Source organism: Phocoena sinus, chromosome 1 (genome assembly GCF_008692025.1).
Source record: "Phocoena sinus isolate mPhoSin1 chromosome 1, mPhoSin1.pri, whole genome shotgun sequence".
In the NCBI taxonomy this organism is placed as follows: Eukaryota; Metazoa; Chordata; class Mammalia; order Artiodactyla; family Phocoenidae; genus Phocoena; species Phocoena sinus.
Genome location: NC_045763.1, coordinates 9,183,747 through 9,206,204, shown reverse-complemented (window position 1 = coordinate 9,206,204; position 22,458 = coordinate 9,183,747). Strand labels below are relative to the sequence as shown.

Genomic DNA, 22,458 nt, shown 5'->3' with positions numbered 1-22,458 from the left:
GTTTGGTAGTGTATATATGTCCATGCCTCTCTCTTGCTTTGTCACAGCTTACCCTCAGTTGTCTCCTCACATGCTCGAGAGAGAAAGTGCCTCTTAAGGGTTAAAGGTGTCTGAACCTTTGTGCGTGGTGGAGCCCTTGGCCTTCCCTTTTCTCCCCTGGCTCTGAGGGGTGAAGGGATGCCCTGCCTGTTACCATTGAGGGCGAAAGTGAGGTTGGCCCGAGCAGGACTGACTTCTTCCTGGCTTATTTTTCGGGCAGGACCTCCTTCTGCCCGCCGCTCCCTCCCCTCCATGCACCCTGTCCCGGAAGCTGTCTGTCTGGCACTGCTCCCCAGGCATCAGCCCTCAGGCCCCACCGCCCAGGGGCTGTGACTGACTCGTGCACGCAGGCTGTTCCCTGTCCCAGCCCCTGCTTGCGGAGCTTCACCGGCTCCGGGGGGCGGTGGGGGATGGAGAGGGGGCCGGTTGTCCACAGGGCGGCCTGACGGCAGAGGAAGCAGGTCAGAGGGGCTGGTTGGCTGGGGCAGGGGGCAGCCTTTAGGAGAGACAGAGAGAAGCAGCCGGGGCTAAGGAGGGCGTTTTATTGTCCTTCAGAGCTCTTGGCCTGAGCGCCTTGTGCCTGAGCCTGTACTCCTCAGGTGGGTGGGGCTCCGATCTGCTTTCCTTTCCAGGGGAACAGGTCACAGCTGCTGCTGGGCCCCCTGCTTCACCCCAAGTCCACCAAGCACAGGGGCTCTGGTGGCTTCCTGCCTGCTCCGAGGCCTCCCACTGCTGCTGGCTCTGCCCCTCAGGCCCCTGGCTGCCAGACGCTGGCCTGGAATCGGGGAGCAGGAAGCTCTTTGGCTCCCTCCTGGGTGTGTGCTGTCAGTGCTGGAGGAACTCCGGGGCCCAGCTCCTTCTGCCCCCGAGGGAAGAGGAGGCCCTTCCCTCTGCCCCGGGCCAGACGCACAGGCCTGCGATCAGGGAAGCTGGGTTCTGAGTGCACATCAGGGGGTGGCGCTCAGCGACCCACACCCAACACAGACGGTGTGAGTGGCAGCTGTGCCACAGGCCAAGCCCGTCCCCGGACCAGCGACGGCCACGACTGTGCTCAGCACGCGGTCACCAGCTGGATTAAGGGCTCTGGAATCCAGGCTGCTCTCTCTAACTGAGCTGACCCCTCCCCTGAAAAAGAAGGGGTTCTGGGGCACCAAGCAGGGAGGGCCGCAGCTCAGGAATGCAGGCGTGGCACGGCTAGGAAGGGCCTGCTGGGGGGCAGGGCCACCCCCCTCCCCCAGTACCTGGGAATGGACCCAGCCGTCTTGCTGCTGTAATCGCTGAGACACCTGCAGCCGCAGGGCCCACCGTCGCCAGGCCCGTCTCAGGTGCCACTGCCTGAGCTATGGGGACAGTCACGAGGAGGCCTTGAGCTGGGCCCACCACTGTCCCTGGCCCGGCAGCCCCCAGCCCCTCTGCTGCCTCTCCCTGCCTGCAACTCTGCAGCACCAGGAGGAAGGGGATGTGACGAGGAGGTGTCATCTGAGATGTGTTAACAATGCAGATTCCTGCACCTGTTCCCAAGGTTTCAGCCTTGGTAGGTCCAAAGGCCTGAACTTACTTTCAGAGACTGCGTTTCCAGGGGTTAAGGCTGGGAATGGGACGTGATGGGAGGTCAGCGTGAGGGTGGGGAGGGGCCACCCCACTCGCCAGCGTCGGCGTCAGCTACTCCGTCCCCTGAGCGGCTACCCAGCGCTGCCATGCAGCTGCCCAGGCCTGGCCTGCAGGGAACCCCGGAGCCGGCGAAGCAGTGCCTCAAGGCGCCAGCGCTGCAGGTACTTCCTCCTGAGGGCAGAGGCCCTGGTGTGTGTTCCTGACAGCAAAGGGCATCACGACCCCTTCATGGCCAGGAAAGAGGGCAGAGCCACGGGCCTAGGCCTGGTCCGCAGAATCCTGCGGGACCGAGCACCGGCCAGAGAGGGCCCAGGTCAGGCAAGCCACTCAGCCCAGCCCACACCCTCAAGCCCTCCCTCTCCACCCCTGCTCTCAGCCCTCCCTCTCCACGCACACACTGTGCTCCCACCCCAGACACCTTTGCTCGCCTCTCCTTTGCCCTCGAGGTCTTTGTCTCAGAGCTGGTCCCCTTCTGGCCCCGTAGGGCGCTGGCCCTCGCCCCAGCAGCTGGAACTGGGAGGCAGGGCCGAGGGGAGGCTCTCTGTCACCTGGCAAAGGGGCGTCAGAAGAGGTTAACACATCATTCAGGGGAGTAAGCTCTCCCCCTGGTACTTCTGGAAGCTGAGCCCTAGGAAGGAGAGTTAACAAGAAATGGTGTTGAGCCTGTGTCCCCTGCTGCCACCACCTCTGCCCAAGTCTCCTGCAAAGGCTTGGGCTGTGACCCCAAAGGGTGGGCCAGGAGAAATTGTAATTGTTTTCTCAAAATTGTGAAATATTCCAGAAGAGGAGATGGGTGGGGAAAAACAGTAATACATAAGACAGATTCGCCAAGAGTTCAAAGCTGATTTCCAGGCCCGTGAGGGCTGGTGACGGTCTCATCCCTGCACTTCAGACATTGTTTATTCCCGAGGAGTCCGGGACGTTTCTCTCTGCTTTCTCTGTCCACTGGGGCTGTGGTGCTTGGTTGGGCGGGGCAGGCCAGGCCCTGTGGCCTGTGGCCTACAGCTGCGGGCCTGAGGGAACAAAGAGGAAACCCTGAACCAATGGGCTTGGACGTCTAGGGGCCCAAGTGACCTGGCAGGACTCCTTTCCCGATCAGTAACAGGGCCTCCTATTTGTGTGCACACAAGTGGGACAGATTCTCCCGCGAGCCCTGAGGCTCCCAGAGGAGACAGGAAAGGCCCGAGAAGTAGTATGGCCATCAGTACAGGCCACTGCCTCTTTCCCCATACTCCCACATGGCTCGAGACTCAGGAAGGCGAGTGGACCAAAAACGGCTACCAATCAGAGCTTACCTGTGCCAGGTACACCCTGTGAGGTGGGCATTACTCTCCCCCACTCAGCCTCATAAAGTCAAATTACTTGTCTGAGGCCTCACCTCTACGGAGTGGTCTGACTCCAGGGCCCGAGCCCCCAGCGACTGCACTATATGGACACCAGGGGCTCTCTAAGGGAGTCTGTGCCACCGTGAGGTGGCATAAAACCCGCCCCCGTCGTTAGGTGAGGGCTGCCTGGGTGCGCGTGTGCGTGTGGTAGAAAGGGGGGGGCCTGGAATTCAGCCCCTTAGTTACCATTTACCATTCCTGACATTTACTTTGTTTCTACAAGTCTCAGTTTCTCCATCAGTAAACTGGGATCCCTGCCTGCCTTTGCTGACAGAAAATGAAATGGAAGTGTTTATAAACATACTCTGAAAATAAAATTCTCTTGAAACACAGATCTAGAAATAAAATACCCTGAGACCCCAGAATCTGCTGTCGCCATAGCCCCACATAGGTAAATATGTGGATTCTGCAAATAACCAAAGCCAGTCCGTTTCAATTCCATTGAAAACAAACCACTTTCATCTTTTTTTCTTAGAAACTTTTCTAGAGTCTATGACATGTTTTGTGGCATCCTGAAAACAGGATTCTTGGTGGTACCGATTCATCTTGAGGAACACTCTGCGGCCTGCCAGTAACTCTGGGGCTATGTGTCCTGCAATGACACGTCCCTAGACCGCCATGCAGCGTCACTCTTTGTGCCCGGGTTTCCTTGTGGCCTCTTCCCTCGTGCTAGGCCACCCAGCTCTTTGTCACCCTTTGCAGGTATCAGAACTAATGCTTCTGGTCTGGCACTTATCTTTGGGTAGAGAGAGTCATGAAAGAATATTTTTTCATTTATATTTTCTGGGTTTTCTATAATGAGCATGTTTCATTTTCTAATAAAAAAAAAAATGACAAAAAATTGCTACTGACCCCAATTACCTCTTTTGATCCTAGACTGTACCATGACTTATAATGAGTTTAGGCGTCTGTCTCCCTAACAGATGCGACCCAGGGTGCTTCTTTGTAGCAGACCAGCACTGGGCTGGCACTCAGTGGGTGCTCAGTAAGTGCTGATGGACCTGTAATTGGCTGACTGCCCGGCCAGGAGGCTGTTGAGAACCCATAGGGGTGGTGTCCACAAGGCCGCTGGGGTCCTGGAAAAGCGTGCAACCACCCTCACCATCGGGGCTGAATCAAGCTGACTCTGAGGCCAGTGGCCCCGAGGGATTCCCCGGAGCTGGGGACAGAGGCCTTCGTCTCAGGGGTTCTTTGTTCTGAGTGGCCGGGGATCAGAGTGGATGTGATCTCAGGCTCTAAGTCAGATAGACCTGGGTAGGCTGGTCACTTGACCACTCTGGGCCTCAGCTTTCCCTTCTGTAAAATGGGGATATGTCACATCGTGTTCTGGGGATGAAACGTGACAAAGCACATAAAGTGCTTAGCACGTGGGAAGCATCCCCTAACTGGGAGCTATTATTACGTTCCTTGTGGACCCCTTTCTCCTGGGGCTGCTGGAGTTAAAATTCCATTCTCAACTAAAGCCTGAGGGCTCTGGGAAGTGAATTTAAATAAGCCCAGCTTAATCCCTGGTGGCCAGGATTGATGGGAAACAGTAAATCCAAGGGTGGTGGGCAGCATGGCTCACCCGTCCATGGGGAGGGGTCCCTACCGCCGCTGAAGGGTGTGCTGGTGCCGCCTTGCCGCGCCCCGGGACTGCTGGGCCTGCGCCTGCCAGAGCAGGAGGTGCTGCCCCTGCTGCCGCCGCCCAGGCTGCCCACATAAGCTCACCCGGAACGCCTCCAGGAGGGCGGGGGCCGGGGAAGCCTGGGGAAGGAGGTGTGGAGCCTGGGTGCCCCGGGCGCTGCCACCCCCATCCCCCCTCCCCTCCCCTCCCCTTCCCAGCCCTCCCCACCCTCTCCCCCTCACCTGCTCAGGGAGCTGCGGGGTGTCCTGCGGCCTGGCAGGGCCTCCCCTCCCAGGACGCCGCCCAGAACGCTGGGGCCAAGGTGGTCCTGGCGCTGCCCGGATCCCGTGCCCTCAGGCGCCAACCCCTCAGGCTGTGACGCAGCGCCCGCTGCTGCACGCCCTCGAAGAAGGAGCTACTGGAGGGCGGCAAGTGAGTGCCGGGGCCCCCAGTCACCCCTAGCTGGGGGTGCTGGAAGGGTGCCCACCGTGAGTCAAACGCTGGGCCAGAGCTGGGCAACCCCACCTCCCACACGGGCCCACCCACTAGGACCACTGGGGGCTCTAAGAAATACCGATGCTCACTGGGGTTCCAGCCCAGGAGATTCTGAAGTAATGGTCTGGGTGCGGCTTGGGCTTCCCAACTTTTCCAAAGCCCCCAGGGTGACCCCCCGTGAGCAGCTGAGGCTGAGACCACAGCTCTACTTGCCCTGACCACCTGGTTGATCCTCGCCACACTACCTGGGTGCGTGGGGGCCACACAGTTGATGGGGAGTAGAGCCGAGCCCAGGCCCAGGGACCCAGGACTCAAGAGCCCACACCAGTATTTCTGCCTCCACTCGGTTATAAAGGTAGGGAAACTGAGGCCTGGGGGAAGGTCACTTCCCCAAACTCCAAACAGCAGCAGACCTGGGATCCAAGCACTCATCTCAGGCTACAGGGCAGCCTCAGATATGTTGCAGGGAGATATGGACTGTGACCCGGTACCCAAAGGCCAGAGGATAGACTGGGGGAGGGAGGGCTACACTCTGAAGGATCATGGTGAACTGAGTTTCCTTAGAGTTCCAGGGACGCATTAAAAGAGACTGAGGGTCCAAGTGGACCAAGTGGGTGTGGGGCTGATGGATGCCAGGTGTATAGCTTTTTTTGGTTTGCTTTTATTTTTTTCTTGTTTTGTTCTTTTTTGTTTGTTACTTTGGGTTGTTTGTTTGTTTGTTTACAACCCCTTGTGTCGAGGGCTGACTTTCAATAGATCGCAGTGTGGGAGCTCCTCTGCTAGGTGCATAGCTTTTTTTTTTTTTTTTTTTTTTTTTTTTTTTTTTTTTTTTTTGCGGTATGCTGGCCTCCCACCACTGTGGCCTCTCCCGTTGCGGAGCACAGGCTCCGGATGCGCAGGCTCAGCGGCCATGGCTCACGGGCCCAGCCGCTCCGCGGCATGTGGGATCTTCCCGGACCGGGGCACGAACCCGTGTCCCCTGCATCGGCAGGCAGACTCTCAACCACCGCGCCACCAGGGAAGCCCTAGGTGCATAGCTTTTAAGGACAGAATTCTTAACCCTGCAGCTGCTAGGTTACATTCCCGCTGACATTCTGTCAGTGAAGCTGGCCCCTCCTGACCTCTACTGGCTCTCTCACCCATAACCATCAGCCTAGGCTCTGAGTCCCAGCATCCCATCTTGTATAAAAGCATCACAAGAAGGTCTCACTACAGGGACCTTCTTGCTCCTGATTCAGTGTGATTTAGAGCAAGCTGCTTGACCCCTCTGAGCCTCAGTTTCTCCAGCTGTGTAATAAGGCAAATGGGGGCAGGGGAAAAAGTGGCTCCTTCACTGATTCATTTACGGTATTTGTTCTGTGCCTTCCGCAGCCTGGGCATCTGCAAGATGCTGGGAGACAGCGGTGAGGAGACAGACACGGTTCCCGCCACCAGGGGGCTCCCACTTAGCCAGGAGATGGGTGAGAGGTGGGTCCAGATTCTGGGGAGGGAGACGAGCTTTAAACCAACCTCCCCATCAGGTTCCAGCCACCTTGGCAGGACTCTGTGTCTGTGCCCCGACCACTCCCTGTCCCCCACAGCTCTGTGCTCAATCACTGACTCAGCGTCCCTAGGCTACCACCCCCGGCCCCATGCCTGCTGGGCACCACAGGGTGCCAGCCCCCATGCTGGGGCCACAGAGAGGAGCAGGATGTGGCCCATTCCCTATGGGACACTCCATCCAGTGCTGAGGACTGCTCACCTTCCCACCCCATGTCCTCCAGGCCCAACCCCCAGGTCACGAATTCACGGACACCTGCTCCGCCCACTGGCGCTGGGAGAGCTGCGTCCTCCAGAGCAGCAGCGCCCGGTGGAGGGCCAGCTTCCGGCCGGCCTCCTGCAGGGAGCCCCGGCCTTGCTCCTGGGGCAGCGCCTGGGCCTGGGCCACCACCACCAGGCCGTGGGCTGCGGCCCCCCCCAGGGGCTGAGCTGAGGAGGGCCATGTTCCCTGAGAAGCAGACAAGAGATGAATCAGTGACCACCCTCTGCCCAAAGCCATTGGTGGACGCTGCCTCAGGCCCCTTAGGACCTCTCCCCTCGTGGCTACTGCCCCCTCCCACCCCCCCCAAACCCTCCCCACCGGGGCACCAGGAAGATCCCATCTTCCTCTGTCACGTTTTGGTCGGTCGGGGGCAGGAGTTGTACATCCCCCTAAGACCAGAAGCTTCCCAGAAGCAGGGGCTACATCTCTTCCAGGTGGAAGATTGAACAGGTCTCTCGCCTAGAGGAGCTCATGAGGGAGGTCAGGATGGGGCCCACCAAAGCCTGCTGCTCCAGAGACCCCTCCGGACCCTCCCAGGCCTGCCAGGCTGCATCCCCGAGAAAACTCCCGATCCCATCACCTCCCACCACGAGCATCCATAAATCAACTGGGCGACTGCAGAAGGAGCTTAAGTGATGCTATTTGCTGGGGTGGGAGAGAGAGGGAGCCCCTTGGCCCACCACTTGCTCACCTGCCTCCCGCCAACAAAGGGGCAGCTGGGTCACCTTCGCCCCATCTGAGGCCTGGAGCTGCTTCGTCTGCACCCACTGCTGCAGGCACATCCTCAGGGTCCCTGCCTGTGGTTGGCCATGGGGTCCCGGTACCGGGTCCCTCTTTGCGCGAACCGCTGCCAGGCCCCAAAGCACCTGGAGAGCCAAGAGAAGGTGCCGGTGCTCATTGTAATGCCTGCAGCTACAGCCTCCTGCCATGTGCCAGACACACCACTGAGGCCTTGGGCAAGCCACTCACCTCTCTGAGCCTCAGCTTTCTTGTCTGTAAAATGGGGCTGCTGTGGGATGGTGCAGCATGCCATCTGCTCAGGCCACACCGTCACCTCTGGGTGCCCGGATGGCCTCAGCAGCCTCCTGCCTGCCCTCCTGCATCCACTGTTGCCCCCGCCCCTCCAGTCAGTGGCTACACAGTAACCAGAGTGATATTTTTCACATCTCAAATCAAATTATCTTACTCTCTTGCTAAAACACGCCAGCAGCAGTCCCCTTGCTCTGATGATCAAATTTCGACTCCTCCCCACTGACAACAAGGCACTGTCTGCATGGTCTGTCCCCCACCCACCATTACACACCTTTCCAACTTCATCTCAAAGCACCCCAGCCCCCAACCCCATACTAACAGGGCTCCGACTGGACTGCCGGTCTTTGCATTTTCCATGTTCCTCTCCCTGTCAGAGGTCTTTGCACATGCTGTTCCATTCCCTCTGCCTGGCACTCCTGTCTGCTGTCCCTCCACCAGTCAGCCATGCACCCTTCCCATCTCTGCTGAACCCTGGTCGAGGTCAGTTCCCTTTGTCAAAAGTTCTCATAGAAAACTCTATTGGGGACTTCCCTGGTGGTGCAGTAGTTAAGAATCCGCCTACCAATGCAGGGAACACGGGTTCAATCCCTGGTCCGGGAAGATCCCACATGCCGCGGAGCAACTAAGCCTGCGAGCTGCAACTACTGAGCCCTTGTGCCACAACTACTGAAGCCCGCGCGCCTAGAGCCTGCGCTCCGCAACAAAGAGAAGCCACTGCAATGAGAAGCCCGTGCACCGCAACAAAGAGTAGCCCTCACTCGCTGCAGCTAGGGAAAGCCCGCGCGCAGCAACGAAGACCCAACGCAGACAATAAATAAATAAATAAATTTATGAAAAAGAAAACTCTATCGGGGGATGCAATCAGCAAAATGCAGACAGTAGGAAACTCTACCTGACAAGCAGCCTGGTTTCTTCAACAGATAACTTGCAAGGAAACAAAGAAACAAACAAAAACAACAGAGGGGAGTCCCTAGATTAAAAAGAGCTTAAGGACCCCTCAACCAATGACAGCATGTGGGCCTTATTTAGATCCCAATACAAACAAACTATAACAACAGGGACTTCCCTGGTGATCCAGTGAGTAATACTCCATGCTCCCAATGCAGGGGCCTGGGTTCGATCCCTGGTTGGGGAACTAGATCCCGCGTGCATGCCGCAACTAAGAGTCTGCATGCCACAACAAAGATCCCACGTGCCGCAACTAACAGCACAGCCAAGATAAATAAATAAATACCCAAACCAAAAAAAAAAAACTATAACAACATATTTGCTTGTAAAACAATTGGAAATTTGAATGCTGACCAGATATTTGTTGGTATTAAGGAATTATTCATTTTTTAGGTGTGATCCTGGCATGGTGGTTCTGTTGTTTAAAAGACACTTTATGTTTTAGAGATGCTACAGAAATATTTACTGATGAAATGGTAGGATGCATGGGATTTGCCTCAAAATTATGTAGTGGGGGAAGTAGCCAGGGTACAGATTAAACAAATTTTCTCAGGAGGTGATTTTCGTGAAACTGGATGATGGGTACACTGAGGTTGATTATCCTATTTTCCCTACTTTTATGTAAGATTAAAAGTCCCATAATAAAATAGTTAACAAGGAAAAAAACAACTTCATGTAGATCTGTGTTTCTTCCCTTCACAACACTTAACTTTGGTGGTATTCACACACACACACCCTTTGTGATTGTTAATTTCCTGCCTGTCTCCGCACTGGGCCATGGGTTCCATGAGGGCCAGTGACAGTGGGCATTAAGCTTTGCTTATAACTAAATCCCAGCCTCTGGGCGGTGTCTGCCAGGTCTTAGCATCTCAGTAAATGGCACATGTATTCATTTCTTATTTTCATCATTTCAACACTAGGAGTCAAGAATTGACTTAAAGTACATCTCCCAGCTGCATCTCACCCTCTGCCTCAGGGGAGGCGGTCCCCATTTCCACTTCCCCCTACCTGCAGAGCCAGGCCCTCTGGCACTGGGTGTCCAGTGGGGACACCCAGGCCGCATCTGCAGCAGGAGAGCACCATGCCTGGGGGGGGCGTCTCCATCCTCTGAGCCCTCAGCACGGCCCCGGAGGCCTCTCCCTGGACCCCCTTCTCCTGCCTGGCCCATTCCTTCTGATGGCACCACAGGAGGAAGACTACAGGGAACGAAGAGAGGGGGAAGAGAGAGTGAAGGGAGGGGAAGTCAGGGCCAGGAGGGACCACTGACTCCTGGGACCCCAGGCCATGTGGCCTCCGGCCAATCCCTCTCCATCTCTGGGCCTCAGTTTCCCCACGAGTGAGTCATGTCTAAGGACTTGCCAATTCTAACACTCAAGCTTCTGTCCGGCCTGTACCAGCGTCCATGGCACACAAATGCAGGATGCGCACCTCTCATACTCTGTGTCTTTGAGCTGGTCACTTCATGTCTCTGTGCCTCAGTTCCCCATCAGTAAAATGGGCACAATGCCTTGCTGAGGTCACCACGAGAGAATCAAATGAGATCTTGTCTGGGAAGTTGCCAGAGTAGATACTTGATAAGCACTCATTCACTCACTGAGGACTCCCTGCCCGGCCTGGCTCCGCCTCCCCCGTTTCTCAGCGCCCCACATCTTACCAGCCTGCAGGATCTGGACTCCCCTGTCTCCTCCTTCTGGTCTCGGCCCAGAACACAACGGAATCGCTGTGCTCCCGCCTCCTCCCTCCGACTCCTTGGACTGAGAGTAAAATTGCCCAGAGAGAAACTGATGCCCAGGCAGAGGGAGGGCACCTGGTCCCAACCCATCCACCCCAGTCCTGCAGTGCCATCTGCCTGCAGGAGCAAAGGTGCACTGAGCCACCCCCTGTTCTGTTCCAGACAGTACGTTCTACTCCTGATTATGTAAGTGATCTGGGGGGAGGGTTCTGCTTTTGCTGAATTCTCGAAAAAACTATTAGGATTTTTTACAGCACACATGCATTAAAATAAATATTACTTAAATAATTATTTTAAACACATTTGTTTCATTTAGAAATAGGAACAAAAATAATACATCACTGGAATGGAAAATGGAGGAAAAGAAAATAACCACCTTTAATCTCACCACTCCAGAGATGACCACCATTTTAGCATCTTTTTGGGGAGGGGGATGGGAGATGACATTTATTTATTTATTTGTATTTTTAATAGTGGTAAAATACACGTAATATAAAATTTACCATGTTAACCATTTTTTTAAAGGAATACTGATATGATTATTGTGACTTTCTTTTTTTAACTTTTTGAATTTTTTTATACATCTTTATTGGGGTATAATTGCTTTACAATGTTGTGTTAGTTTCTGTTGTACAACAAAGTCAATCAGTTATATGTATACCTATATCCCCATATCCCCTCCCTCTTTTTTTTTTTTGCGGTTCGCGGGCCTCTCACTGCTGTGACCTCTCACGTTGCGGAGCACAGGCTCTGGACACACAGGCTCAGCGGCCATGGCTCACGGGCCCAGTGGCTCCGCGGCATGTGGGATCCTCCCGGACCGGGGCACGAACCCGTGTCCCCTGCATCGGCAGGCAGACTCTCAACCACTGAGCCACCAGGGAAGCCCTCCCCTCCCTCTTGAGCCTCCCTCCCGCCCCTCCAGGTCATCACAAAGCATCAAGCTGCTCTCGCTGTGCTATGCAGCAGCTTCCCACTAGCTATCTGTTCTACATTTGGTAGTGTATATATGGCAGTGCCATGCTCTCACTACGTCTCAGCCTCCCCTTCCCCCACTGTGTCAAGTCCGTTCTCTACATATACGTCTTTATTTCTGCCCTGTGACTAGGTCCATCAGTACCATTTTTCTAGATTTCACATATATGCGTTAGCAGACGGTATTTGTTTTTCTCTTTCTGACTTACTTCACTCTGTATGACACACTCTAAATCCATCCACCTCATTACGAATAACTCAGTTTTGTTCCTTTTTGTGGCTGAGTAATATTCCATTGTATATATGTGCCACATCTTCTTTATCCATTCATCTGTTAATGGACATTTAAGTTGCTTCCATGTCCTGGCTATTGTAAATAGTGCTGCAATGAACATTGTGGTACATGACTCTTTTTTTTTTTTTTTAATTTATTTTTGGCTGCGTTGGGTCTTTGTTGGTGCGCGCAGGCTTTCTCTGGTTGCAGCGAGCGGGGGCTATTCTGTTGCAGTGTGCGGGCTTCTCATTGCAGTGGCTTCTCTTGTTGTGGAGCATGGGCTCTAGGTGCCTGGGCTTCAGGAGTTGTGGCTCATGGGCTCTGGAGCGCAGGCTCAGTAGTTGTGGCACACGGGCTTAGTTGCTCCGCGACATGTGGGATCTTCCCAGACCAGGGATCGAACCCATGTCCCTTTCATTGGCAGGTGGATTCTTAACCACTCTACCACCATGGCCTCACATGACTCTTTCTGAATTACGGTTTTCTCCGGGTATATGCCCAGTAGTGGGATTGCTGGGTTATATGGTAGTTGTATTTTTAGATTTTTAAGGAACCTCCATACTGTTCTCCATAGTGGCTGTATCAATTTACATTCCCACCAACAGTGCAAGAGGGTTCCCTTTTCTCCACACCCTCTCCAGCATTTGTTGTTTGTAGATTTTCTGAGGATACCCATCCTAACCCATTTTTAAATTAATTAATTTATTTATTTTTGGCTGTGTTGGGTCTTGGTTGCTGTGCACGGGCTTTCTCTAGTTGCAGTGAGCAGGGGCTACTCTTTGCTGAGGTGTGCGGGCTTCTCGTTGCAGTGGCTTCTCTTGCTGAGGGGCACTTGGACTTCAGCAGTTGTGGCACTTGGGCTCAGTAGTTGTGGCGCACGGGCTTAGTTGCTCCGCAGCATGTGGGATCCTCCTGGCCCAGGGCTTGAACCCGTGTCCCCTGCATTGGCAGGCAGACTCCCAGCCACTGCGCCACCAGGCAAGTCCCCATCTTAACCATTTCTAAGTGAGCAGTTCAGTGGTATTAAGTAATTCACATTGTTATGCAACATTTTAGTATTTTCGCTTCTGGTTTTCTTTTCTATGCACCGTTTTACGTTCATAGGAAAAAATATTTTAGGTACTATTTTTGTATTCTCTTTTTGTTTTTCATTGAACATTGCCATAACCCTTTTCCTTCTCATTAAAAATTCTATGCCAATACCCATAAACCTACTTCCAAGAAGGGGAATAATGTACATAAGGAGGGAGGTGAAACTTTCAAATTGATTGAAATACTTCCATCTATCTCGAATGTTTTTTCAAATCAAACATGCATTACTGTTATGATTAGAAAGAACACCAGTAAAGCTACCGAAACAAAAAATAAAGAAAAAAAGAGTGGGGAGGAATTTAAAACATCTCAATAAGCATCATATTGAACTGTTGCTAAATGTTAAACTACAATTTTCTCTCTCGCTGTTGGGTATTAGACTATTTCGAAGTTTTCACGAAGTGTAAATAACGCCGTGATGGACATCCTTTTGCACAAATCTTGGTCCACATGTGCTGGTTTTATCCTCATTCTCTTGTGGGGGAGGGGAAATGGGGGACGAGGAGGGAGGGAAGGCCACTGGCACTGCCCAGGTCACACTGACTGACCTGGGGTGTCCCAGACCACCTGCTTCTCCAGGCGGTGTCCACCACTGGCTTCCTTCCTGAGGGGTCTCGGTCCTGGCCTCCCCCAGAGGATGGGGGTCCTGGCCCAGCCTGGATGTGAAGCCACCCTTTTTTCTGCTGCTGAATCAAGTTTCTCCACTGGGACAAGAGAGAAGAGGAAGAGGGACGTTGGCTGTAGCCTCAAGTGTACCCTGAGCAGCGAGGGTGCGGGGGGGGGGCAGGCACCAGGAAGGGCGGGGACACGAGTCAGACCTTGTGGTTTTAACCATACCATTAGACTCCCCTGCCTCTTTGGGAATGAATGAATGAATGGAGAGATAGAGCCCAAGAGGCAGGGTTTTCCTTGGGAGACAAAACCTAGAGCTGGGCCCTCCTAAAGCACTTTTCCCAAGGAGGGAAGAACATAGAAGTTCCCTCCTAGCCCTGGCTGGCAAACCACTAGTTAAAAATAACAACCGGGGGCTTCCCTGGTGGCGCAGTGGTTGAGAGTCCGCCTGCCGATGCAGGGGACACGGGTTCGTGCCCCGGTGTGGGAGGATCCCACATGCCGCGGAGCGGCTGGGCCCGTGAGCCATGGCCACTGAGCCTGCGCGTCCGGAGCCTGTTGCTCCGCAGCGGGAGAGGCCACAGCAGTGAGAGGCCCGCGTACCGCAAAAAAAAAAAAAAAAAAAAAAAAAATAACAACCGGGACTTCCCTGGCGGTCCAGTGGTTAAGACTCTGCACTTCCACTGCAGGGGGCATGGGTTCGATCCCTGGTTGGGCAACTAGGATCCCGCATGACACACAGTGAAACCAAACAGAAACAAAAAGCAAAACAAACAAAAAGTAGCAACCACTGAAACGGTAGAGTGCTTGCTATGTGCTAGGCAGGGTTCTGAGTCCCTTATGTTTATTAATTTAACCTCACAACAACCCTGAGAGGTATGTACTATTATGATGCCATTTTTTCTTTAATCAACTTATTTATTTATTTATTTTTGGCTGCGTTGGGTCTTCGTTACTGCACGCAGGCTTTCTCTCTAGTTGCCGCCAGCGGGGGCCACTCTTCATCGCGGTGCACGGGCTTCTCATTGCCTTAGTTTCTCTTGTTGTGGAGCCGGGCTCTAGGTGCACGGGCTTTAGTAGTTGTAGCACGCTCATTCAGTACTTGTGGCTCGCAGGTCCTAGAGCGCAGGTTCAGTAGCTGTGGCGCACGGGCCCAGCTGCTCCACGGCATGTGGGATCCTCCCGGACCAGGGCTCGAACCCGTGTCCCCTGCATTGGCAGGCGGACTCCCAACCACTGCGCCACCAGAGGAGTCCCTATGATCCCATTAAAAACTAAAGAGACGAAGGCACAGAGAGGTTAAGTAACTTGCCCAAGCTCAGTGAGAAAATGTGGGGAAAAGAAAAGTGGCGGAGACAGGATTTGAATTCAGGCAGAGCTGGGTAATGTCTGGGCTGACACTGCCTCCCCCCTACTGTCAACACTCAGGAGCAACAACCTGCGCCCCAGGAGAGCCTCCTCCCCAGACACACGGGCACTTCGTCATCTCCCCACGGTCCAACCTGGAGGCCCCTAACCTTTTGGAAGGTCCGCGCCAGCAGGGCCTGCGTGTGTCGTCCCCACACCGCCTCCAGCTGGGCCTCCCGGAGCCACAGTGTCCACCGCGGCGCCCGTAGGTCCCTGCGCAACAGCTGCCGGCAGCCCAGCGCCACGGCCGCTGCCATTGCCCGCCGCCTCTGCGCCCAGTGCCGACACGCTCTGAAACATCTGGACAGCCACTGCCGGCTGGGGACAGACCAGGCTGACCAGGGGATGGGCCCAGTCCCCAGTCCCAGGGAGAGCTGGGGGCTCAGCAGCACCCGCGTCGCCTTTCCAGCACGGAGGGTGATGCTCCACGCTGCGGCAGGAGAGCTGGCTGGACCCCGGGAGAACTTCCCTCTATGGAGGGCTAGCCTTGGAAATCCCAGACAAGAGGGCTCCTGGGGGCAGGGGAATGAATGCAGGACACCCTCACGGGTTTAGGATTCCCGGGAGCGGCAGCCCCCGCGTTCCTGTCCTTGGGGCCTTCCCTCCCCCTGAAATTCTGCAAGGATCTGCCATCCGGGCCTTATCTCCATCAGGCCCGAGTCTGCAGGCAAATGGGAGAGGAGGCGCCCCAGGAGCATGGCCCTGGCTCCCACCCGCAGCCCATGACCTCACTGGCCTATCACAGAGTCCAGGCTCACAGTGTTTCTGGCTGTGTTCTTGGAAAACAAAGGGACACGACACAGCACTCAGGCCAAGAAGCAAGCAGGACTGGACACCCCCTGCTAAGCCTGCCTGCCCACAGCCTCCCTTTCTGAGGGAGGGTGACAGAGGAGTGACACCCAGCTTGGAGCGAGAATTCCTGGGAGGCAGCCCTCCTCCCCCAGCCCTGAGTGCCCCAGTTCCCATCCCAGACCCCTCTGGCCTCTACCTGCAGGGCACTCCTCACGGGGGCCATGTCTGGCAGACCAGAAGCCGGCCTCTCTTCTTCCCTGCCGACCTGCTCCCGCGGGGTCCTGTCCCCTCCTTCCCGCCCAGGGAGGATGGCCTGGGCTGAACTGGACAAGGCTGAAGAGCAGAGTCTGGCCTCCCTGCTGCCTGCCCCTTGAGGGAGCAGGGGGTCCTCCCTCTGTCCCCTGCCGTATGTAGTCCCTGTGGAGCACTTCTCTCCTCGTCTTACAGGGTGGCCAGGAAGGACCCCTTGCTCAGGGTCAAGGGCAACCCCGGGAAGCATCTCCAAAGTAGTCTCCAGTGATGCAGGCTTGCTGCTTGCCTGAGAGTCTGAGATACCATCCTGGATCCCTGGTGCTTCCGGGAAACCTGCAGTTTCCCTGAAACCTTGGGAATGTTTCCTCCTCTCATCCCAGGAAGCAAGCACAGGCTGGCTGGGCTGGGGGTGAGCAGGGAGTATCTGGCCAGCTCTGGTCCAGGACTCCTGCTGCACAGGGCCTGGGGGTTCCCAGGGTGCCTGGCACCTGAGACGGACTGCCTCACGCTCCAGGCGTTGCACAGAGGCCAGCAGCTGGTGAATGGCAACTTGGGACGGAGCCCTAATCCGGCTCTGGGCAGGGGCAGCCAGGTCCTCCAGGATGAGGGGTTCCTCCACGAGCCTGGAGGTCCAGCCCCCCAGGCCACACTGGGATCTGGGGTCTGGCCATATGTGCCCTTCGAGCGGGCCCAGGCCTGCAGCAGGCCCAATGTCTGGGCAGGGGCTATTGGTGGACAGCAGCCGGGACCACCTCGGGCGGGAGGCTGGGGAAGCCAGTGGCCCTCGGGGTAGAGGGCTTCCCCCAGGCATGCTGTGCGACCAGAGGCGACGTCCCCACTCAGCCACGCTCGTCTCCCTGATGCTCAGGTCGGTCTGCTGGACGGCAAACGCCTGGGCTCTTCTTTGGGGCCTCCCGGCCAGGGGCGGCAAGTTGCTCGGCTGTCGGAAGCTTGAGTTGGTCAGCTGCCGGGCGTGTCCCTCAGGGCGAGGCCCAGGCTGGGGCTGGTCAGGTTGCTCTGGACACGGCAGGGCTCCTGGCACAGCGCTGCTCCCGGGGATGGTGTGGTGGCAGCCCCCCTGCTCTCGGCCTGGCCCACGGGCACCCACCGGCCATGTGTACTGGCCAAGCTCTTCCGGAGTCTCCATTGCTCTAAAAAGAGGACAGTTATGTCCTGGGGGAGAACTTGGTGGTCAGTGCTGGGGAGGGACAGGGCGCCACACGGGAGGGAGCCCAGGCTCCAGAGGTCTGCGTCAGCTCTGTCATCCCAGGCGGACCAATGGATGCACCCGGGGGGTCTTGAGCCAGAGCAGCGACCTGGTGACAGTGCAGGGACTCAGAGCAGGGACAGGGCAGGGGCAGGGAGGAGGGCAGAGGGAAGCAGGGAGATAGCTGGGAGGCTGCTGAGGGGTCCCAGGCGAGAGACGATGGGGCTGGCATGGGGGCGGCAGGAGGGTGGAGAGAAGGAGACAGATCAGGTCTGCTGAGAAGGCCTAGAAGAGGGTGAAGGAAAGAGAAGTGTCGCTGATGGCTCCCTGGTGTCCAGCTTGAGCAAAGAGGTGCTGGGGCGTCCGCAGCTGGGGTGAAAGCAAGACTCAGCATATCAAACAGCTAAACGTGGGCTGCTCTGGCCCCAAGGTGGTGGCGCTCCCTCCCTGCCGGTCTCCCCAGCCCCCAGGCCATTCTGCAGCCGGGAGACAAGGCCTCTTGGGGGCGGGTGAGATGCCTGGGAGGGCCTGGCAGGTAGTGTGGGCCATGAAAGTTTGTAGATAGGAACTAAAGGTCAGAGAAGTTAAGCACCTTGCCCCACGGTCACACAGCTAGAACACAAGAGAAACCGGCAAGTAAATAGGAATCTGAATTTGTTTTTGGGCTACTCCCACTTTTGGCTGCACCAGCTCTGTGGCCTTCTGGAAGCCCCAGGAACCTGAGCAGGGAGGTTCCCAGCCCACCAGCGCTGCCAGAAGACCAACCTGTGAGGGGCCCCAGGGGGGTGGCCGGCCTGGGGGGGCACATTCTCCTTGTGGCTGGTGTCAGGTCTCAGCTCCATGGGCTCCAGGGCAAAGCCAGGGTGGCAGTGACCTTGGTCCACACCGCAGCCGGTCCTGTTTGATTAGGGGGACTCTGAGGGGTGAGGATAGGGTGCCTGCCTCCTACCCAGCCACGCCCAGCCCTGGTCCCCACTCCCACGCTTCCCCAGCATCCCTGGTTTCCCTGAGGTCCAGCCCCAGCTGTCCTGTTCAGGGCCCCTTGGGGTCTCCTCTCCCCAACCCCTGTACCACCCCTTTCCCTTGTAATTTTCTCGTGTCTTCCGGCACCCACTCCTAACACTGATGACAGATCCCTGTGGACCCTGCTTCCCGAGCAGCCCTGTCAGGGGAGGGCTCTTTCTCTCAGACCTCTAGGCAGGAGGGGGGGCCCTCTTTGCTTCCAGTTGCCCCTTCCCGACCATTCTCCCTCTCTCCTCTCTAGAATGCTCTGGTTCGAAGTTCCGGGCAGGCCAGGAAGGAGTCCTCGTCATTTACTCCTTGACGATTTCAGCTCCCAGCTCACTGTCACTTTCTGTAGCACACGCCTAACTTCTGGGTGGTTCCACCCTGCACGTGGGCAATCGCTCCAACTCCTGCTCTGCGAGTCCTTGACCTTCTAACCTCCCACCACCCTGTCCTTCACCCAACCTCAGTCACCTGCTCCCAGGGTCCCCCCAGACTTTGTCATCCTCAGAAACTGCACCCGCCCCATAATTTCAGTTTCAGAGCCCACACCCATCTTTCCAGCTCCCTCCCTCTGGTGCCCCATCCTTCCTTCCATGAGACCCGACCCTCTGCCCCTACCACCCTTCGTCCTCTGACCCACCGGACCCACCGTGATGTCTCTCTCCCGCCTCCTGCAGTTTAACCATCCGGCGTTATAACCATCCCCTTTGCACACCCCCTGGCTCCCTCTCTGCCACTCACGCAGCAAAATCACAACATAGGTTAAAGTGACTAAAGGAAACCCTACAAATGCATGTGGTGGCCTGCTCCGAAATTACCACCTTCAACCTCAAGCGACCCCCGAGGCTGCTGGAGAATCAGACTCTAGTCCCCTCCTCCCCACCCTCTTAGAAGCTATTTCACACTTTCTCTGCTATCCTCAAGCCTCTGTCGCCTCTTCTCCTCTCACCCCCCTGCAGCAGACCTTGTTCCTGTTTCACCCACCAAAGAGGGCCGTCAGAAATCAACAGCCACAAGTGTCCCCGCTCACCAGCTTCGTGTCCACAGCCTCTCCCGCCCCCTCCCCCATCCTGTGTGGTCCCACCCCCAGCCTGACCCTCCTCTGTGCCCTGGGGGCCATCCCATCGCCCCTGCCCAAGGCCAGCACCCAGGGCCACCACCGGCCTCCGAGGTCCCATTCTGTGAATCAGGAAAAGAACCCTCGATCCCCACAGCTGACTCAGCCCCCCACGCCCACCGGGGCACAGAGCGGGGTGGGGGGGTGGGTGGGACACAGGCTATGATGTGTCCGGGCCCTGTCCCTGCTCCCAAAGTCACTTCCCCATCGTCAACACTTCCCCTTGCCTGACAGATTCACTCCCATCAGCACTTCAACAAGCGGTTATTTTTTTCCATCTTTAAAAACAAAAAGCGAGGACTTCCCTGGTGGCGCAGTGGTTGGGAACCCGCCTGCCAATGCAGGGGACACAGGTTCGAGCCCTGGTCCGGGAAGATCCCACGTGCCGCGGAGCAACTAAGCCCGTGCGCCACAACTACTGAGCCTGCGCTCTCTAGAGCCCATGAGCCACGGCTACTGAGCCCACGCGCCACAACTACTGAAGCCCCTGCACCTAGAGCCCGTGCTCCGCAACAAGAGAGGCCACCGCAATGAGACCCCACACCGCGGTGAAGAGTGACCCCCGCTCGCCGCAACTAGAGAAAGCACAGCAACGAAGACCCAACGCAACCAAAAATAAATAATAAATAAATTAAAAAAAAAAAAAAAAGCAAAACACCAAAAAAAAACCCCAATCCTCTCTTGAGCTTCCAGGAAGGACTCAGGCCATTTCTCCCCTTCTCATCACCCCCAAATCCCAATTCCTCCCCCACCTCCATCTCTGCTGACCTCAGTGCAGTTGGGCTCCCCTCAAAGCGCTTTTCCTCCTGGTGATCTCCGCAGTGCCAAGCCTCTGGCTAGTTGTCAGCCTTCGGCTTGTTGCAGGATCTTTGTTCCCTGGCCAGGGATCGAACCTGGGCTCTCGGCAGTGAAACGCAGGGTCCTGACCACTGGACCGCTGGGGAAGTCCCAGCCCTCAGTTTTCCTGGGGCAGCAAAGGCGGCAGGACAGTGATCGCTCAGCGTCCTCGGAGCCCCTGCCTCCCTGCCTCCAGGCTGCCACCTCTCAGTATCCCTCCCTCCCTCCTGCCTGCCCGCTCTTTCCAGCCTCTTCTGCTGGTTCCTGTTCTCCGCGCTCATCCCTGGGACCCCCACTTCCCTGATGCTCGCACCCCAGGTGACCTCAGCTTCAGATGGTTCTCACGAAGACTCCCATCCCACTCTTCTGGACATCCTGACTCCTCCCTCCCTCCCATCACGTGCAGTCCGTCAGCTAATCCCATCTGTTCCACCTTCCAGACACCCAGAATCTGCCCCAGCTCACCACCTCATCCTTACCTCCCTGGGTCAAGCCACCCCCTCCTCTTGCCTCCTAACTGGTCTCCCCTCTTCTGCCCTGTCCCCACATCTGACAGCCTCCTCCCAACAGAGGGCAGAGTGGCCCTGTGAACACTGAGGTCAGGGTGTGTCCTGACTCACCTCAAACACCCCCAAAGACTCCCCAGCCCACTCAACCCTCAACCAAGGGTTCGAAGCCCTCTCTCAGGGACCTTATTATTATGTACAAAGTGACGTCAGAACACAGCCTCATCTCTTTGGTTATGCTTGTCTATGGCTGCACACATTTACCCTCTGGCCTTTAAGAAAGTTGGCTGACCCCTGCTCCATGCTATCTGCTCCCCACCCCTACCTAACCCACCCTCCCCCCTCTACTCCCTCCCCTTTTGCTCTCTCTGCTCTGAACACACTAGCCTCCTCACCGTTCTTCCAAAATGCTGTGCATATTCCCACCTCAGGGCCTTTGCACTTGCTGTCCCCTCCGCCCAGAACCCTCTCTCCCTCTCTCCCTCATTCCTTCCAATCCTGCTCAGACTTCACAGGGAGCCCTTCCCTGACCACTCTGCCCACACCCACCCTCAGCACTCCCGCCTCTTTTTACCCTGCATGATTTTTCTCCATGACTTATCACCACCTGACAGGCGGCAGAAATTAGTGTTCGCTGTTCTCTCTGCAGTGAACTGTGAGCCACTGTCTCTTTCTTTCCCTGCTGTATTCACAGCACATAGAATAGATAGGATGCGGCACACAGTAGGGGCTTATACACTGTGCTAAAGGAGTGGCTGGGTCGGGCTAAGCATCGTGAAGCCTTTAGGATGTGTCCTGTCATTTAACCTGCACCGCAGCCCTAAGAAGTAGGCTGCTCGTTTTAGAGATGAGCTTAAAGAGACTACCTGCCCAGCCCAAGGCCTTATAGCCGGTTAGCAGTGGCAGAGGGCTACCCCGGGAGCTAACTCCGCCGCGCATGCTCCTAACCAGGACCGCCCCGAACCCCACCTCTTTCCAAAGGAGACTTGAGACGGCTCAATCCGCAGTATCCCTTCCTACCCCTAATTCCCTTCATCCCACGCCTGGGTTCATCGGCCCTTCTATCTGCTCTTCAACCCCCACCCCGTCTGCCCCCCGCCACTCCACCCTCATCCTCGTCCAGTTAAGGTGATAAGAGTCTCTCTTCTCTTCCCACCAGGACTCAGTTTTCTGCCCTCCTGGACCTGCCCTCCCGCGCCTCTATCTTCCTCTGGTCCACCTTCACCCAGTCGAATTTGACCCTGGAGGGGATCTCAGGCGGAAGGCTAACGCTCCAGGCAGGTGGAGGCAGGGGAGCGGGGGCGGAGACATTAAAGATCGCGCCTGCCCAGTGCGGGGCTGCCGCATGGAGGGTGCCCCCTGCGCCTCCACGCGAGCTGAGAACTTGGCGGCGGGGGTCTGTGCGCGTGCGCGCTCGGGGATGCGGGTGGCCATGGGGTGGGTGAGGCTCGCGGTCCTCGGGTTCTGGCCGCACGAGGTGTGCCCGGAGGCAAGGCAGGTGGGCCTCGTGCAAACTTCTCCACGTGCAAGACAGAACTCTGCCTGCCTTCGGCTCCCTCCGAAACGGGCTGGACTCTGCCCTACCCACTCCCCTCCGCGCTGTGTCCTTGGTGCAATCATACTTTTCTCCGGGCATTTTCTACCTGCCAAACCTCTTTGCCCATGCTGTTCCCCACCCAGACCTGCTGTGCTCTTTACTTTACATTTTCTCTTTTCTAAACAGGGAGAGC

The 22,458-nt window shown here is 56.4% G+C and overlaps 1 protein-coding gene across 1 annotated transcript; it reads right to left on the bottom strand.

The window, feature by feature from the left end:
* Window positions 1-15: 15 nt before the first annotated feature.
* Window positions 16-22,162, bottom strand: C1H1orf167 (chromosome 1 C1orf167 homolog). Its single transcript, XM_032609604.1, is given in 17 exon segments — window positions 16-961; window positions 1,281-1,379; window positions 1,687-1,749; window positions 1,752-1,908; window positions 2,946-2,961; window positions 4,627-4,781; window positions 4,993-5,056; window positions 6,936-7,099; window positions 7,618-7,733; window positions 7,736-7,803; window positions 9,926-10,002; window positions 13,539-13,694; window positions 15,120-15,410; window positions 15,998-17,019; window positions 17,022-17,251; window positions 18,026-18,157; window positions 21,999-22,162. Coding segments are annotated over 17 exon segments (3,255 nt in total). The 3' UTR covers window positions 16-680.
* Between the last annotated feature and the right edge of the window lie 296 nt (window positions 22,163-22,458).